General features: G+C 44.9%; 1 protein-coding gene across 1 annotated transcript; it reads left to right on the plus strand.

Annotated features, from left to right (window-relative positions):
* The first annotated feature begins 327 nt into the window (after positions 1-327).
* Fam43a (family with sequence similarity 43 member A) lies at positions 328-3,432 on the plus strand. Its single transcript, XM_005338412.5, has one exon. It carries the CDS (start codon positions 1,272-1,274, stop codon positions 2,559-2,561), a length of 1,290 nt encoding a protein of 429 aa, XP_005338469.2. The 5' UTR covers positions 328-1,271; the 3' UTR covers positions 2,562-3,432.
* The last annotated feature ends 16,467 nt before the right edge of the window (positions 3,433-19,899 follow it).

The raw sequence follows: 19,899 nt of genomic DNA on the forward strand, positions 1-19,899 counted from the left end.
CCACTACCTCCCCCAGAAGTTTCGATCTAGACATACATTTATTCAGTGAGTTGCAATTCACCCTGGGGGTGGAGTGTGAGAGATCAAGTTCCTTTTGCTGCGGGGTAACCCCAGTAATTCGTAGTTTCTGTATATAAATGAGATACTGCTAAATTTGAGGCATAGTTGCCAGAATGGATCTGTCTTCTCTTTCTCTCGACCAATGCGTGCAATCTTGTCCCTTTAAGAGACCAGAAAACCGTCGGGCGTCGCAGCTCGAAACTGATCCTCTTCTCTGCTCCTCCCCTGTCCCTGCGCGGCGAATGGTTCGTGCCGGCCTATATTTACCCGAAATCTTCCTTCCCTGACGGCAATGATGTGAGGGCAGCCTGCTACCGCTTGCAGGACTGAAGAGGGCGCGCTGCAAAGACCGGCAGCCGACCGTGGAGAGCCCGGGAGTGGAGTTGGACAGTCCTCGGAGAGAAGAAATGAGGTAGCGGCGATCCCCGAAGCCGACCATGCGTGCGCCCCGACCTTGGAGCCCAATGCTGCGGTGGTGGAGCTGGTCTGGACAGTGAGCTGGCGGAGCGTGAGTCCCCGGCATCCCGCTGGAGCGAAGATGCAGTGAGCCACCGCGGGACTGCTGCGCGGGGCCCGCCGCGGCCAGCCGGACCTATCATCTAACCACACTTGGGATTGCTACTGATTCCAGGACTTGCTCAGCTGAGGGGTTCTCGGTCTCCAGCACCAGTAGGTGGGGAGCCCTGGACCCTAGGCAAACTGCTGAAAGAGTTTCCGCGGCTTCTGGCCCCAGGCCCGGGGTTTGTGTGTGTGTGTGGCAGGGAGCCCTGTTCACGTTGGCCGGAGTTCCTGCAGATTCCCGCACCACCCCGTTGCTTTTGCCGAGGCTCCCTCTATTTATTTGCGCGCATCTCGCTTTTCTTCTGACATTTTCCGCTCCACTCTCCTTCCCTTTTCTCTCGTTGTGTTGCTTGCCTGAGACTTTTTGCCCTCGTCCTTGACCAGGCTGGGGTAATTCTGTGTGTGTGCGCCTCCACCCCTTACAAACTCGAAGCTGAATATTTTCCTTAAACAATTCTTCCCCACCCCCTGCGGGGATCCCAAGCACTATCCGTTCTTCCCTGCCCCCCTCTTCCTACCACTGGCCGGCTCCCAGCAGTTTTATCTTTCGGTCTTGCCCGGGCCAAGCCCGGCGGGGGCTGGTGGCTCAGCTGGGTTCAGACCCGGGGCTCGGCCGCCGCCGCCCAGCTGCGCCCGGGTGCCCTCCAGAGATGCTGCCCTGGAAGAAGCACAAGTTCGAGCTGCTGGCCGAAGCGCCGCCGCGGCAGGCGTCCAAACCCAAAGGCTACGCTGTGAGCCTGCACTACTCAGCGCTCAGCTCGCTAGCGAGAGCGTGCCCCGAAGGCGCGCTCAGTCGGGTGGGCAGCATGTTCCGCTCCAAGCGCAAGAAGCTGCACATTACCAGCGAGGACCCCACATACACCGTGCTCTACCTGGGCAATGCCACTACCATTCAGGCGCGCGGCGACGGCTGCACCGACCTAGCCGTGGGTAAGATCTGGAGTAAAAGCGAGGCGGGCCGTCAGGGTACCAAGATGAAGCTCACGGTGAGTGCGCAAGGTATCCGTATGGTGCACGCTGAAGAGCGCGCGCTGCGCCGCCCGGGCCACCTCTACCTGCTGCACCGCGTCACCTACTGCGTGGCAGACGCGCGGCTACCCAAGGTCTTCGCCTGGGTGTACCGGCATGAGCTGAAGCACAAGGCGGTAATGCTGCGCTGCCATGCCGTTCTGGTGTCTAAGCCGGAGAAGGCGCAGGCCATGGCCCTGCTGCTCTACCAGACTTCGGCCAACGCTTTGGCGGAATTTAAACGCCTCAAGCGGCGGGACGACGCGCGTCACCAGCAGCAGGAGCTGGTAGGTGCGCACACTATCCCGCTAGTGCCCCTGCGGAAACTGCTCCTGCACGGATCTTGCTGCTATAAGCCGCCGGTGGAGCGGAGCCGCAGCGCGCCCAAGCTCGGCTCCATCACTGAGGACCTGCTGGGCGAACAGCAGGAGCAGGAGCTACAGGAGGAAGAGGAGCACCCTGAGGGCTGCCTGGAGGAAGAGGAGGAGGAAGAGGAGGAGGAGGAGGAGAATCGTGTGGGGGTGGAGGGCCCAGCAGAAGAGGAGACCGAGGCACAGAGGGCACTGGTGGTGGCCATGCACTTCGAATGTGGGGACTTGCTAGACACCATGGAGAATGGGAGCGAGGAGATGCTGGGGGGCGGCGTCGTCTCGCTGGGCCCTGGGCTGGGGACTCCACCTCCGCTGTCGTGCAGCACCTCAGACGTGAAGGCTCAGCTGTCGCAGCTTATTAACGACCTGGGAGAGCTCAGTTTCGGCAACGATGTGCGCACCCTGCAGGCAGACTTGAGGGTGACCCGCCTGCTGTCGGGCGAGAGCACTGGCAGTGAGAGCTCCATCGAGGGCGGAGGCCCGGACGCAACCTCCACCACTGCTGGGAACAAGTCTGGCTCCGCAGACAGCTCCAGCCCCGATGAGCCCCACTCGGGTTGAGCTCCCAGCAGACTCCTCGGTGCTCCCCTGGCACCCCACAGTGGCTCCCCAACCGTTGTTCTAGCAGTCTCCCTATTCCCCGCCTGCATCCAAGGGAAATCGGGCACGTGGGGCCCTGTTCCTGGGTTCCCTATGGTCCTCCCCATCCACCCCGCGCCCTAACACTTTTTGCTCTTTTGGAGGCGGCTCTGGTTGCGAGTGGGGATGTGGGAGATGTGAAAGAGAAGAAAACCCTACGGAGGAGAGAGGGGTAGTCTTCTTGGTGATGGTGAAGAGAAGGGCCGCTGAAGTTCAAAAAGTCCAGGAGGGCAGTGTGAGGTGCCTGTCCGCCAGTTTCCTGTTTGCTAAGCAGCTGGGCCCTGAGGAGGAGGGGTTAACTTCCTCCCTCAACCCCTCACTGGGCGAGGCCTTGCCCTGTCACTGAGATATTATTTAAAAAAAAAAAATCTCTCTCACAATGTTTAAGGTTTAAATACCACCCTTTTGCACCCAGTTCTTTTTGGTGAGAGAGCTTGGGCTGTTTACCTCAGACTCAGACTCTTGAAATTCTGCCAAATTCCTCAAATAACTATTGGGGGGGGGGTGTTATGAAAGAAAGCGGCATTTTGTTTACAGTTAAAGACATCTAATATCTAAAAAAAGAGTTCTCCTTTAGAGTCACATACACCTTCCTCCTGCCCCAAATATCTCACTCCATGATGCTGTGTAAAATATTTTTGCACTGTTGTGAAGTATTTTTGACATTTTTTGTACATAACTGTGTTCTCAGAGCTGAATGTTTATATCTTTTGCTGTGCAAAAGAAACATGTAAAATGTTGTTCAGTTGTATATATGGAAATGTGTATAAAACATTTTGTTATTTTTTGAGTAGCACTGCTCTGGTTCTGTTGGCATGCCATGGGGAAGAGAATAAATAGGAAAATTTAACAGAACAGGTGAGCATCTGGAACTGCTACAGGAGGTGCTCAGATCCAAGTTGTGCATAGTCTTGGGCCTTTCTGGACGACACAACTCTCGGTGCTGTGTCTGGGACCCAACAGTGTTCCATATTCTTCATTTAAATTGTTTGAGCATGGGCTTTCCCTCACCTTTTTGAGCTAATTTTCGGAGAGGTCAGGGTGAGCTCCATTTCCCACTTTCAGACCTGAGAGGTTATGTGTGGAGGAGTGACATCAAGGTCTGCTAAGGTTTTGCCACCTCTTCTGTGGGTTGCCTTAATGATCAAGAATAAGGATACTGCCTGATCTATTCCCTTACAGTCAAAGAGTTTTAGAGATGAATTCCAGACCTTAAGGAAGTTGCCACGGGCTCTCTGAGGAGTGGGGCAGTCTCTGCTTTTCCTGAGAGGAAAACCAAGTAGAGAGAAAAGTTGTAAGTTCCAATCATGTGTGAATGAGTCATGTGCAGGTGGGGTGGGGGTGGGTAGCGGCTTGCAGAGCCCGTTTCCTTCCCCTCTACAACCCAGCCTGGCCCATAGGGAATGGTATGGAGGGCAAGGCAGAGGGCCTGTTAGAGAGCTTGGTCTGGGTGTGTGTTGTAGGGTTTTCATTTTTTCCTGTGCGCTTGTTTCTGTTGTAAACTCCCAACAGATGTCTCTAATTGGGCTACACCCGATCAGCTGGAAGTTGTAATAAGATGCTGCCACAACTGTGCCTTCTGCAATTTATTTTTCCCCTTTGCCCTTTTGGGCCGCCTTTGTTATAGAAATGGATCTCCCCCCCTTCCCTGATGTTTTGCTTTGTTTTTGTCATAAATGTGTTCTGAGCAGTTAGAACCAGAGATCCCAAGGAGTCTGGAATTCACAGAAAACAGAGAGGAAGGGAGGGTGAAAGATTTTTTTCCCCCTAATTAGTGGGAGTGGTTCAAGAATAAGACTGTCTTTGGAAGAAGAAAAACACCAAGGGGATGGGTGGGAAAAATTTTTTAAAATTTTTTATTTGTTTTAATTAGTTATACATGACAGTAGAATGCATTTATGCACTTTGATATATCATTCATAGATGGGATATAATTTCTCATTTTTCTGAGTGTACATGTTGCAGAATCATATTGGTCATGTAGTTACATATATACATACAGTAATAATGTCTATTTCATTCTACTGACTTTCCTATTCCCACATCCCCTCTCTCCTCTCCCATCACTTCCCTCTACCTAATCTAAGGTAATGCTATTCTTCCCTAGTGCCCCCCACCTTACTGTGAATTAGCATCCACATATTAGAGAAAGCATTTAGGTTTTGTGGGATTGGCTTATTTTGCTTAGCATGATATTCTCCAACTCCATCCATTTACTGCAAATGCCATAACTTCACTCTTCTTTAAAGCTGAGTAATATTCCATTGAGTATATCTACCACATTTTCTTTATTAATTCATCTATTGAGGGACACTTAGGTTGGTTCCATAGTTTAGCTGTTGTGAATTGAGCTGCTATAAACATTGACATGGCTGCATTACTATAGTATGCTGATTTTATTAAAAAATATTTAGTGTCTTCTTAAGGACCTTGGGATATGGGCCAGGCCTTTGAATCTGTTTTATTTGTTTTGGAAGAGTTCCTTTTCCTCTCCCTGAATACCTGAGATACATATCGTTGAATGGCGATTTATTTAATTTAATTAATTTATTTATTTGTGGTACTGGAGATTAAATCCAGAGGTGCTCTACCACAGAGCTACATCCCTGGCCCTTTTTATTTTATTTTATTTTGAAACAAGGTCTTGCTAAGTGCTGAGGCTGGCCTCCAATTTGTATTGCCTGACTCAGTCTCCTGAGTGGCTGGGATTACAGGTTATGCCACCATGCCCAACTTGGACCATACTTCTAAATGCCTAGTAGAGATCAGGAAAGTCAAAGCCAAGTCTACCTGCATACCCACATTGATGTGGCCTTCCACATCAGCAGATAGCTGTGTGGGCCATCATCATCTTGTAGGACTATATCTCACATTTCCAATTATTTCCTCACATTGCCAACTCCACTGCTGTTCAAAACTTGTGAAGACCACAAACAGTGGATATAATATGGCTGATACTTGGGAGCCGAGCAGGGTGTGTCTGCTTCATTCTTATCCAATTTATGTGTCTGGTGAGAATGCCAAGGTTGGCTTTCATTTGTAGTGAATGGGGGTATGGTAATTGGTCAAAAAGCTCAGACAAATTGCATTTAAATCAACACCATCAATAAATATAAGTCAACTGTCTTTAAAGTCTGATTTTTCCTCTGATACGATTTATAAATAGAAAGGAGGGATTCAAGGAGGAGGAAGAAGAAGGAAAACAGACTGCAAACTAACCAGCTCTCTTCTTCCCTGACCCCTAGTACTCTCCCTCTCTCCTCTTCTGCCCTCTGCTTTTTGGTTCCTATCTCTACTGCACACTGGAGCTCTTGACAGATGTAATTCTAGAAGAGATGTGAAGGTGATACACGATTCACCTTTTGTTACATCTCAGTCTGCCAGGGACTGTACCTGAGTAAGAAGAGATGCTTCAAACTAAAAGAAAAAAAAAAAAAAACAAACCTATAAACTAATTTGCTTCGGCACTCCAAAGAATAAGAGTAGTGTGACAAAAGCAAAGCTAAGTAGTCGATGAAATATATATTCCAGAAAGCACCTGCAGTTTGGTGTACTTATCCAATTTAGCTCTTACTTCCCAAGTTTCTCCTTTACATGACCTGCTGGTACTTTAAATGCAGTGAGACACTTTGCACATTCTTTCCCAGCCTAACTAATCCTCCATGTCCAACAGTGCAGCATTGACTGCCTGGTGGTGAACGAGGGAGGGACTTCCAGCGGCAGGAGAGATTGTTGCAGAGGTGGCAGCATGAGGCCACAGAGCAGGAGTTTGTCAGCCTCTTTGCACAGACAAATTAGTCTCTACAATTTGTTATGTGTGTGGAGAGGAAGGAGGGAGGAGTAGGATGGTATGAACTCTAGTTCGGCAGACCCTATGGACGATGATTGCTTCAGAGAACAACCTCTCCACGCACACACATCCTCTTCTTTAAAGAAAATGTGCCTCTTGCTTCCCCACACTCAGCAGCCCAGAAGATTTTAAACAAATTAGAAGGGCTCTGTTATACTAAGAAAGCAAAATTCTTTCCCAGGGGGACACAGCTATGTTTGAGGGTTCGGCTGGTGAAAGGAATGTGAACTGGCTGGAGAATCTATCCGTGGCTACACAATGGAGATTTAAAAATCTCATTAGAGTCATTGAGGATCAGGAGAAACATAAAAATTCTATTAGGAGTAAGTTGCCCTCTTTTCTAACAGGATTTAGTAATTTAATAAGCAGACCTGTTTCCTCTGTGTGGCAGGCATCAGTAACCTCAGCATCTGCTGCTAAGTGATGCATGACAGAGCAAGAAATGTGCGTGGACTGCTGGGGCCAGAAGCTGAGGCCAGGGGCCGAATCAGACACATGGAAACTACGCAGGGCCCCAGGCGTGCAGGAGGTTTTTTGCACACAGCCACATCTGGATTGGCTTTATTGTTAGCCAGGGCCTTTTTGATTCCTGCTAGCTCCCCTGTTTAGAACCCTGGGTTCCTGGGACCGAATCCCTACTGCTAGCTCAGAAGTGACCCAGTTTGAGCAACTTTGACTAACCACCATTTTGGTGATTTGAATTACTAGGTGTCCCTGGAGTTTGGCACTTGTTCCCTCTTCTCTCTTGGAATGTTCAGTCGTACCAGCAAAGGTTCTTATTTCTAAGTCCCATAAACAGTGGCCCTTCTGATAGCCTTCTTTTCTGTCTCTCTCCTCATGTCTCTTCCATCCATTTTCTTCTGTTAACTCATCTTTTCTCTCTTGCTTCTCCTATCATTTCTTCTCCTTTCCAAAAAACTTGTTCAGATCTTAAATCACCTGAAAGCCCAACTAATTATTATTATTATTATTATTATTATTATTAATTTTTTAGGAGTTGAGGATTGAACTAGGGCCTTCTTACACATGCTAGTTAAGTATTCTCCCACTGAGCAACACCCTCTAACCTCTGAAAGCCCAAACTTATTTTTTATTTTTGATACCTGGGACTGAACCCAGAGGATCTTATCCACTGAACCACATCCCCATCCTTTTTAATATTTTATTTAGAGACAGAGTCTCTCTGAGTTGCTTAGGGTCTCTGTAAGTTACTAAGGTTGACCTTGAACTCATGATCCTCCTGCCCCAGCCTCCCCAATAGCTGGGATTATAGACATGTACCACTGCGCTTGGCTGAAAGCCCAAACTTTCAAGGAAAAAAAAAATCAAGTATATTGACATTAGCCAGCACCAATTCTGTAATGCATGCTTTGAACCTGTCCCACCACCTAGAGATGAAAAAACTGACAAGAGGTGATATCCTGCCCAAGGTCACATAGGAAGGACCAAGATCCAGGGGTCTAATTCTTAACCTAATGCTTTTTCTTTTTCTTTCTTTCTTTCTTTCTTTTTTTACATGCCTCTGATTTTTAGGAATTATAATTCAGTTTTTAAACTTTGGGATAGCAGAAACTGGCTGTTGAATTGTTCTTTGTTTCCCCCCATTTTTTTCATATTTCCATGCTTCATATACAGTAGAAGCTTGATGGTAAGTATTTATGATGCTGTCAGTGCACCTTTCCCTCACCATGTATAAATGAGTAGGTACTGGATGTGTGATGCTGGGGATAGAGAGGTCAGGTGTCTTTCTTCCTAGGGGAATATGCTGCTGGTGGGTGGGGTGGTAGCCCCTAGAGAAACTTGATCTCCTGTTGCTTCCACCTTTGAGATCTGGTCTAGCCAGACTCTGCCCTAGAAGAGCAGGTCTAGGTCGAGGGTGGGGGAGCTCTTGCCATTGCCTCATGGTTATTAGTCATCTGTAACCTTCCTGCTTGGCTGCCTTCTTCAAGGACAGGCATGTGTCTTAGGCATTGCAGATTCACTCCACTTAACACACAGTTTGGCACTTAGTAAGTACTCAGAAAATGCTATGGAAGGAGTCAAGAAATGATTTCCATTCAGGCTAGGAGAACAGGCCTGATACATGCCAAGGTCATGATACAAGTCAAGGTCATTACCAGCAGGTCTTAAGAACGTGTGGCTGGTGAGGAGGAATGATAGGGATCCATTTGACTCCTCTACATGAAGTAGATTTAATTCCCAACATTTTCCTTGGAATTTATCTAACCTGGGGAGGAGTAGTAGTCCTGGTTTGGAGACATATTGTTTATTTGGAATTGGCTTTGAGTGGATTCAGAATTTTAATTTCTACTCATTTCAGCTCCTAGGTTATTGCTCAAATCCAGCCCATTTGTGCCAATGACCTAAGCAATGTGGTATGGCAGAAAGTTTGCCAGGGGAAGGGACTTGATTTTAGGCCCTAAAATGTTCAGAACTCTCTTAGTATGTGAGATAGTCAAGTTCCTTCCCCTTTTCAGCCTTAGGCTCCCATAGGTATAATGGGTGGGCTGACTTCCAGTGAATACTTTCAGTGAAGCAAAAGTCAAAGTCAAGTGTGTTTATCTTCCCCTAGCCTCTAGTAGGACAGAACAGAAGAAACTCTGACTGTGGGCTAGAGATTTTCTAGAGAACAAAGCTTATCTTTATGACCAATTACACCGGAACCCTCACAAAGACCTGGTTTGGAAGTAATATTCCCTTGGTCAAGCCAGAGCAGAAGACCTCTGTTACATAACTTTTTCACTTGGAGGCCATGATGTGTCCTGAAATGGGGACTATCACTGAACCTATGGGCCATGCTAGGGTCCAGAGAAGTGAAATTATTTGCCTAGGACGACTCAGAGAGATCTTGTGTCTCCTGACTCCAGGTCCCACACTCTTTCCCCTGTATACTTTGGGTTGGATATATGTTATTTTGGATGTAGCCCAATCTCTGTCCAAGGAAACTTGGCAGAGACCAAGTGTATGATCGAAGGCCATGGAGCATCTGGCTGTGGTGTATTTTGGTCTCTTGACAACAGAGACCAAGACCTGCCTGAGGCAAGTGTGGGCGAAAAAGGAGCTGCTATTCTGGGGAACATTTCCTCAGCCCCTTGCAACAGGACCCTCTCCAGGACCCATCTCCATCCCGGATCCTTCCCATAGAACAATTTGTTTTTAATTCTGGGTCGGGATTTTCCCTTTCTCTGTTTCATCATTAGTCAATCATGGCTTAAGAGGTCCTAGTTCACTCCAAGGTCTTCTACCTATGTGTTCTCAGAATTTGGGAACCAGACAGAACCTTGGGGCTCCTCAGGTCCAGTTCCTTTATTTTATACTTAGGAAAACTGCCAGGAGAAGGGAAAGGGTTTAGGAACATTGCCATAGGAAGTTTATAGCAGAACTCATGTTAGCACTCACATTTAAAAAATTATTATTTTCAGAATTGGGGATGAAACTCAGGGCTTGGAGGTAGCAAGCAAGCACTCTACTACTGGGCTACCTCCCCAGCCCTTTTTATTTTATTTTATTATATTTTTATGCTTAGTTCTTTTTTTCCATATTTTTATTGGTGCATTGTATTTGTACACAATGTTGGGATTTGTTGTTACATATTCAAATATGCATTCAATATAACAATATAATTTGGCCAATATCATTCTTCACTATTTAGGCTTTCCTTCCCTTCCTCCCTCCCTCTGGTTCCTTGTCTCTACTGATGTCCCTTCAGTTTTCATGAGACCACTCCCCTGCCCCACCCCTACCCCTGCCTTTATTCTCCTTTTTCCTCTCTAGCTTTCATATATGAGAGAAACCATGTAACCCTGGACCTTCTAGGTTTGGTTTATTTCACTCAACATAATGTTCTTTTTTATTTTATTTTGAGACAGGGTCATACTAAGATGTCTAGCTTGTTCTCAAACTTGCAATCCCCCTGCTTCAGTCTTCTGAGTGGCTGGGATTACAGTTATGTGCCACCATATCTGGCTGAACTCAGGTGTAAAATTTCTGTCTGTCTGTCTCTCTCTTTGAATAATCTCTCCTATCTTTTCGTTTGCTTATTTGTTGTTATTTTTTATTTGTTCTTCTAGACATGCATGACAGTAGAGTGTATTTTGACATATTATACATATATGGAGTATAGCTTATTCTAATTATGATCCCATTCTTATGGAGGCACTGATGGTGAGATTCACTGTGGTGTGTTCATATATGAACATAGGAAAGTTATGTCTAATTCTCCCTAGTCTCTTTCCAAGATGCCCGCTGACATCTTCCAGAATTCCCTTCACAGTAATGCAGACAGCCCCACTGCCTCATGGGACATGAGTCAATTGTGTACAAAGGTCAGGGTTCTCCTCCCTCCCACAACTGGTGAAATCCCCTTTTTGTCCCAAGTTTATAGTGGATATGTAAGATTCTTATCTAAATGACCAGGGAATTGACATTTTAATAAGGGACTCTTGAAGATTAGAAGCCTCTGAGATAAAAAAGCCAAATAAAAAGGGTATTTCAGACACCATGGTGAGAAGAAGCTAACATAGGCAGTAAAATACATTTTAGTTTGGAGAGTACTTCTCATAACATTACAGATATTTTCCTAGCACCATAAATCACATCCCTAAAGGTTCTAATCTTGCAGTTGAACTCCTGCTTGGAGAGAAAGCGATGTTCCCAAAGTCAAAAGAGTTCCAGGAGGGAGGATGGGTAAGGCCACTAGGTCTTGCATCAGCAGATTTTCAGTTCAGGGTTTGTGAATGACTCCCAGGCACAGAGAGAGAAGAGGAGAGGGGAGGGGAGGGGAGGGGGGATAGTAGAGGATAGGAAAGGCAGCAGAATACAACAGACACTAGTATGACAATATGTAAATCAATGGATGTATAACTGATGTGATTCTGCAATCTGTATACGGGGTAAAAATGGGAGTTCATAACCCACTTGAATCAAAGTGTGAAATATGATATATCAAGAACTATTTTAATGTTTTGAACAACCAACAATAAAAATTAAAAAAAAATAAAAATAAAAAAAAGCAAACCACACACACACACACAAAAAAAAAAACAAACAAACACCTACAGATCTACAAAAACACCATCAGTTTCGTATCTGCTGTTGCTGCCTGTCCTCCCCCAAGGCTTCCTCTGCTGAGAAATTTATCCCAGCCTTTGTGCCAACTTGTCCCCATGGTCCTGCATCCCAGGGATAAATGTTCACTGGTGTCCAGTAGAGGAGATCTTCTCTTTAAAAGGTGCTGTTATTTGTATCAAACCACACTGCCTGTCTGAAAGAAATGTACATCATGAAAAGTGTGTCTTTCACATCGTCAGCAGCTAGTGTAATGAAAGAAGCTTTCAGAGTTCATGGTTGCTCAGATCCTTTTGGAGGCATTTGTATCAATGAGATTAAAGCAGATTTCAGTTCATATACTTAATAGTGCTCTTGTTTTCTTGTACTAGGAATTGAACCCAAGTGCACTTTACCAGGGAGCTACATCCCTAGATCTTCCTATCATTTTTTGTTTTGAGATAGGGTCTCATAAGTTGCTGAGGCTGGCTTTGAGTTTGAGATCCTCCTGCCTCAGCCTCCCTAATTTCTGCCATTAAAGGCATGTGACACTAGGCTTGGCAGTTGTGTGCCTTAAATTGGCTACTCCATTCCTCTTACCCAGGTTCTGGCATATGTCCAATGTTAGTCAAAAGATGTGGGGTGAGCGTCAGTGGGTGAGGCTGTAAGGTGAAGCTGTGGGTGAGGGTGTAAGGTCCAACTGAAGGAGAAATGAACTTGAGACCCATTTCTAGTCCTGTACTGGTTTCCCCTCATAATAACTCTTTGCTTTTGAATATGTTTCTTTTTGGGGTCAGTTTTTTTATTCTGTCAAATAGAGACCCTAATGCCTGATTAAACTATCTCTCTGTTGTTTTGAGGATCAAAATCTAAACACTGCTGGATGAATGAGTGGTGTACAAAATGCAGCATAGGAAAGGAGCGGCTGCTGCTGGGACATCCAGACCGAAGTAACATAGGGGGCTCAGTGGGTTCAGTGGGGCTCCTCTGCAGCTCTAATGTGTCCCTGGGCAGGGACATTTTCCATGAAACATATTCTAGAGCCCAACATGGAAAAACATACAAAGACAAGGAAATAATCAAATAAGAGTAGGAAGCTATAGGTGGGTGTTTAAAATGGCATGCTTTATGTGGAAAGATTATAGTCTAGCTTTCTGACTGAAATGTTAGGTATTGCTGGGTGCGGTGGTGCACGCCTATAATCCCAGCTGCTTGGGAGGCTGAGGCAGAAAGATCACAATTTCAAAGTCAGCCTCAGCAATTTAATGAGGCCCTTGGTAGGAACTTAACGAGAACCTGTCTCAAAATAAAAACTAAAAAGGGCTGGGGATGTGGCTCAGTGGTTAAGCATCCCCATCCCTGAGTTCAATCCCCTGGTACCAAAAAAAAAAAAAAAAAAAATGGTATCCACATGGGCTCTGTGGTGATCTTCAGACCAATCTTGTCCATCACTGTGGCAGAGGAGCATGGCCACTGTCTTGTGCTCTCTGGCTGAAATTTTATTTGTTCCACGTAACGGATTCATTATGTCAGCATTTGTTTATCAGCTTAGATTAGCATTACTTGTGTGATTAATGCTCTGCGCGCGCACACACACACACACACACACACACACACACACACACACCTCAAAACCTTCCACAAATATTTGCAATTGTGATTTCATTTACCTATCAAATAGATGTCCATGAAAAGGAAACAGATCTTAATGTAAATCTCTAGATTGATTTTTTTTTCTAGAAATGTGGAGGTTCTGTGCACTTTTCTTGGAGATGTTATGTGTAGTTCACTGAGGATCCTCTTGTGCTGATGAAATGTGTGTGTGTGTGTCCCTTGGGTAGGCCTGGGACAGGGCTAGGGATGAATATGAGCTGTATTGTAAACTCAGGCTGTTGTGATTGGCATTAGCATCAAGTGATCAGTGAAAACTCTGTGGTAAGAGAGCTATGCTGATCTTCCCAGATTTCTTCCAAGAAAAACTTCAAATTGCATCACTCTTTCTTTCCCATTGTGCTCTGAGTTTTCTTTGTTTTTAATTTTAAAGGGTCCTTAAACTAATTAAAACCACCATTTTCCTCTGGGAATGCTGAAGACCCTGACTCAAAGAGTCTATGGCTAGGATGATCATGGGTTCCAGATTGGTCAAGACAGTCGTAGGTAAGTCTGATGTCCTCAAATAATTACATTAGAGCCACTTTGAGGTTCTCCAGTGTGGATGATAACTGATATGGTTGTCCACCTGTAGTTTTGACCTTTGCCTGTACAAGCCTTTATTCTTTTAGAATGAAGGCACGTTTATAATGTATCTGCTGTGGAACAAGCACTGTTCTGATTGTCAGAGGAAGTGGGAGAGTATGTTGGGGAAGGATGAACCTAGGGAGACAAGCAGAGCCTGTTCACATGATGATACAGTGAAAAAGGCCAAAACATATAATACCCATCCAACATAAAAAGAGGTATAATCAAGGGCTGCTGGTGTAGCTCAGTGGTAGAGCGCTTGCTTAGCATGTATTAGGCCCTGAGTTTCATTCCCAGCATTGAAAAAAAAAAAACAAGTATAATCAGTTAATGCATAAAGTATTGAGGGAACATAGAGGAAGGGCATCCACCTCTCCCATGGAAGAGAGGGCTGGGTAGTCACAGAGTTCTTCACAAAGAAGATGGTCATCCTTTTTGACCATTAATATGGGTCTTCTCACAAGGCTCCAAGGAGAGTCATAAAACTGTCTAACCATGTTCCAGAGGAAGCATAGTTCTCCAGAAGTATGTATGTATGTATGTATGTATGTATGTATGTATGTATGTATTTATTTTGCAGGGGGTGAGAGAGGGCATTTTGAAAATCTCCTACCTCTAACTTTTCTCTAGTCCTGTACTCCTCAAGTCCATTTCATGAGAACATTCAAGTTTTCTTTCTCTTCAGTCCATTTCCTGATCCAAAAACTTGGCAACCAGAAGAATAGAGTATGGGGTATTTAATTAAATATGGTTAAGAATAATAGTTGCTTTAACAAATCCCATATTCTAACTAGCTTGACATAATGAGGGTTTGTTTTTCCCCATGCAACATTAAATGTGAATACTCTCAGTTCTGTCAGGGACTCGGGCTCTCTCTCTCTCTCTCTTTTTTTTTTTTCCTAAATTTTAAAATTTGTTCTCTCAGTCTCCTTTTATATTGTGGTTCCACCAACTCATAGGGCAAGAGTCCTCAACCAAATTGGGCCTTCCAGCTGTTTTATTGAAGTTTTATTAGAACAATCACACCCATTCATTTACATATTGACTACAGCTGCTTATACCCTACAACAGCAGTGCTTAATACAGTTGTCCTTGTCCTTTGGTATCCAAGGGAAATTGTTTCCAGGGAACCCTCCCTGCCCATAGATACCAAAATTTGAGGATGCTCAAGTCCCTTATATAAATAATGTAGTTTTTGCAATGTAACTTACACACATCCTCCAGCAACACTTTAAATCATCTCTAGTTACTAATAAAACCTAATACAATGTAAATGCTATATAAATAGTTGTTGTGCTGTGTTGTTTTATTTGTATTTTTAATTGTTGCATTATTATCATTATTGCTTGACTTTTTTTCCCAAACATTTTTGATCCCCAGCTGAGTGCAAAGACTGAGGATATGGAGGGCCAACTGTAGTTGCAACAAAGACTATTGCTATGCTTTGGATAAATGTCATCCAAAGGCCTATGTATAAAGCCTTGGTCCCCTGAGTGGGGAGCTATTGGGAGTTGGTGGACCTTTGGGATGCAGAACCTAGTGACAAGCCCTCAGGTCACTGGGAACATGCTCTCCATGAGGATCATGGATCCAGCCTCCTCCTCTTCTCTTTGCCTTGTTCCAGCATGGCTCTTGCATAATGTGCTGCCTCACCACAGGCCCAGAGTGATAGGGCTAATTGATCATGTTCTAGAACCTGCAAAACTATGAATCAAAATAAACCTTTTCTCTAACCCTGTCTCTGCCCTTTGTGGTATTGAGTATTGAACCCTGAGCCTCACACATTCTAAGCAATCACTCTACCACTGAGCCACATCCCCAGCCTACCTTTTCTCCTTATAAATTAGTTATTTCAGAATTTTCATTACAGTGACAGAAAGCTGTCTAACACAAATGTACAGCCCAAAGCCTGAAATATTTACTATCTGACCTTTTAAAAAACATTTCCTGACCCCTATTCTAAGATCCCAGAATTTCCTCCCTGCATCATGCCAAAGAAATGACCTCCTATGGACAGAGAAAGGGTATGCACGACCATTTCAAGGGCTTTACTGGGCAAGGTCTGGAAGTGCTTCACATAATTTCTGCCCACATTCTCTTGGCCACTCAGTTCATAGATATGCGTCACTACGAGGGAAGCTGGGAAATGTAGTCTAGCCAGGCTCTCAGAAGGAAAGGGAAATAGGCTTGAAGAAGAGGTACACAGGCTCTGCAACATGGTGGAGGAGACTTACCTGGTCATTCCAATCCAGTTTATACACTGGACATGCAGATCTCGAAAGCTACAACTTGAATCAGCCCAACATAAAAATAACCACTCTTTAGTCCTCTCTTCATTTTATGACCACTGGTCCAGCATTCTATGAGCTAAGACTTTGGGAAGATCATGGAAATTAGTTGTTTATAAGAGTTTGTGAAAGCATTCCTCACCTAGTTTGCACTTGGTCCTAAAGGCGATTTTGAATAGGTCAGGAAAACAGTCCAAGTTACTTCTCAGAAAAAAGATGCTGAAAAATTAGCTCAAGACTAGAAGTAATGTTCCAAGTGGATTATCTCTAGTAGAGGAATCCCTCAAGCCCTGCAGCCCTTGCAAGCAGACTTCTTCCTGGAATAGCCCAGATCCTGAAAGGGCAACCCTCATCCTGGAAATTTCTTATGAGATTTCTCTTCCTGGGATCTGTCATACTGGTCTTCCCTCAGCCCTTCAAGGATCAGAGAACGAGCTGGTTGGTTCTTCTTAGTGTGCAGGGCAGACAGAAGCCTCACCAGGACAGCACTCCTGCTCCACTTCTTTGATCAGACCCAGACCCTTGAGGGGAGACTGGTGTTCTCTTCTATGGAGGCGCCTACTGGCTCTCCAGGGAGCCCAGGCACCTGAGAAAAGGAAAGGATTTTTTTTGTCCACCCCCTAGACAAGATAGGGCCCTGCACAGAAGAGTGAGTGGTCATTTTGTGCTCTAGGAAGGCCCTAAATGAATTTCACCCCTGCTGTGGCCTCATAAGATGTCTGACAGAAGCCTCAGAGTCCCCTGTCAGAAGCACCTCTACTGACTTGTTGGATCTTCTTCACACTAGCATGGGGGGGGGTGTGAGGGTAGGTGGATTTTTACTTTATACCGCCATGTGCTACTTAATGATGGGGACGTGTTTGGACAAGTGATTTATTGTACAATTTTGTCATTGTATGAACATCATAGAGTTCACTTATATAAACTAAGACTGCTGCAACATCACTAGGTGACTCATCCTGTGGGACCACCCCTGATGCGTGGTTGCTTGTTGAGTAGAGCATTGTTACATGATGCTCATGACTATATATAGTTATTGCTGGATTTTCAATAGCATGTTACATTTGCAATAAACTAATATAATTTAAAAATAAACCAAGAACTGTATAACACATTTTGGGAATATTTTCATTTAAAATGGCATTTTTAAAAAGGATTGTGGGTACCAAACAAAGATACCTGGAAATTTTTCTAGTGAGGGTATTAATGGAATGCATCACTACTTTATTATAATTATTATTCTTTGATAACTTTAGTGATAAATCTGTAAATGATTGAAATGAATATAACACCATCAAAAAAAAAAAAAGGAGAAAAAGAAAAAAATGAGAGCAAAGAGACCCAGTGGCATCTCTTTCAGAGGATGACTCCACCCAGAGGAGAATCTCAGGGCTCCCACTCAGAAGCCCTGGGGCTTGGACGCATTAAACAAGGCTGCAATGTGGCATTGTGCAAAGTGGTGCAATTCTCTGAGATTTGGTGCCCTCATTTGCAAATAGGGACAATTATGCTACCTTATAACATTTTGCCATTCAAAAGAATATATAAATATAAGCCACTTTTATGAAAATCATGGTACCAGTTGTGAGAACTTTTTATCACTGTGGTCTTGGAGGAATCTGGAAGCCAAGTTTGAGTTGCACCTGGGCAGGGTGGGGATGCTCCAGAAGAGGATCCTGGCCTGTACATTGCAGCCAAGCCTGCTGTATCCTTTGTTAATGGCTTCCTGGGATTTCTGCTTCCACTAAAACATCTTGAGGATAGAGACACAGTGTTTCCTCAGGACCTGAATTACTGAAGGTCAGACCAAGGACTGGGGTGTCCCCACCCAAGCACTGGGGCTGTCATGCTGTGAGGTCATGTCTGGCCTGTGATACTGGCACTCCAGTGTATGTGGCACCTTTGATGACAGCCACATAATGGAGTGATGGCCCCAACCCCACCCACTGGGGTTAAAAGATGCTTTCAGTTTCTCTCCTGATCTCATAACCACCCAGTGAGGCAAACAGAGTAGGAGTAATAATTCAATTTTCAAATAAGAGACCCCAGGATTAAAGAGTGGAAATGAATAGAAAACTAAGCAATACACAAGTGTTTAGTATTTACAGTATGCAAGCAAACTACTGGGGACTTCAAGGGTGGTAGAGTAAGTAATGGACAGAGCTGGGTCCGGGGTCCAGGTCTCCTGATTCTGAATATTCTGTAAGTACAGAATGGTCAGGCAGAAGGGATTATGGGTAAAGGCATTGAGGATGGAGCGTACAGCAGGAGAGTAATCAGGAGGGGCAGGTGGGGAAAGGAGGGGACATTGGCAACTGGCAAGTATGAGGCAGTGGGTAGGGTTGGGGCCATCATTCCATTATGTGGCTGTCATCAAAATGTCCAAATAAATAAAGGTTTGCAATTACAGGGAGACGTGGGTTTGGGAATCTCCCAGCAGCAGGGCCCAGATGTTAATTAAACCTAAGATAGGTCATTATCTTTCTCCATTGGATTGAACAGAGGGAAAGGGATGCAGACAGCAGGTTAAGAACTCGCCCATTTGTCTGTTATGTGTCATTATTTCTGGTTTTTAAGAGGTACCTAACCTGGGGCTTTGGAGCCAAGCCGAGGGGAAAGAGGCCACGTTTAAATGCTAGTCACTGAGGATGTCTCCCGCTCCTCCCTCAGTTAAAGAAGGCCTGAACAGGCACTCAGCATTTGCCTTGTGGCTGTTCTGGAGCCACCTGGCCTGTGTTCCCACACTGGGGCCAGTACAAAGCCAGAGAGCTGATTGTGGGGTGCAAAGCCAGGCACCTTGCTGACTGCTCCTCCTCAACCACCTCAGAGGCAGAGGAAATAGGGAAATACTCACACCCACCAGTCTGAATGAAATCAGCCTCAACAGGGGCCTGGTATTGGTCCTGGGGCCCCCACTCAGCGAGGTGCTAACTCTGACTCCAGGATAGTGGACATATATGCACATGCGGGGAGGGTTTCCAGAGGAGCAACAGGGCAGCCGGGTGACACAAGAAGGCGCCTATAGGGGGCTTGGGCCAATGGCTGTTTACTAACAGAATAGGAGTAATTCAATGTTATACCAATTAGTGTGACTGTACCAGCAAATGTCAGTCATGAGAAAGATACTTCTTTATTTGTAAATTAATGTAGAAATATAATTGATTTTATAATAATAATAAGAATATACTATTAATGTAATTTAGTCCCTTCACAAAAGCACCATTGGTCTTTTCTTTCATGCCTGTTTTCTAATGGGATGTGTTTCAGAAATAAAGATTTCCTTGATTTGCTTGTTGGTGGACTGAGTGTGTTTCATAACTCTTGCATTTGCAGTGATGGGAGAAGTACGTTGTTCCATATCTTCCATCAGCAGGGGTTTTTACAGGGCAGCCAGAGACAGTTGCCTGTACATAAGCCATCTGCCCATCTGCTTCTGTCCACCTGTGTAGTTCAAGTAACTGTGTATTGATGAAGAGGTGAATTGCTTAAGACTGGAGCTTTCATTCTAAACCTTGCATAGAAAGACTGAAACTTCCAACATCATCTACAAAAGCTGCTAGGCTAGTTGGTCTGTCTCTGTGTCCCTGCCCCACTATGAAGTAAAGATAAAGGAGGTCTTATTCTCAGAGTAGTGGTTGGCAGTCATTTTCAAGCAAAAGCCGTAAAGTGGCTTAGACTCCTCAGGCTGTCCCTGGCTTCAATCACTCCGGGTGTGCCTATTCTCAAGGACACTCAAAAGATTTCCTAATTATACTTTTATTGTGCTTGGAGACATGGGATGAAGACTGCTGGGAAAAATGTGGCCGTGTTCTTAAAGATCAAAGTGAGACCTGGCTTA

This window comes from Ictidomys tridecemlineatus, chromosome 3 (genome assembly GCF_052094955.1).
Source record: "Ictidomys tridecemlineatus isolate mIctTri1 chromosome 3, mIctTri1.hap1, whole genome shotgun sequence".
NCBI classification, from domain to species: Eukaryota; Metazoa; Chordata; class Mammalia; order Rodentia; family Sciuridae; genus Ictidomys; species Ictidomys tridecemlineatus.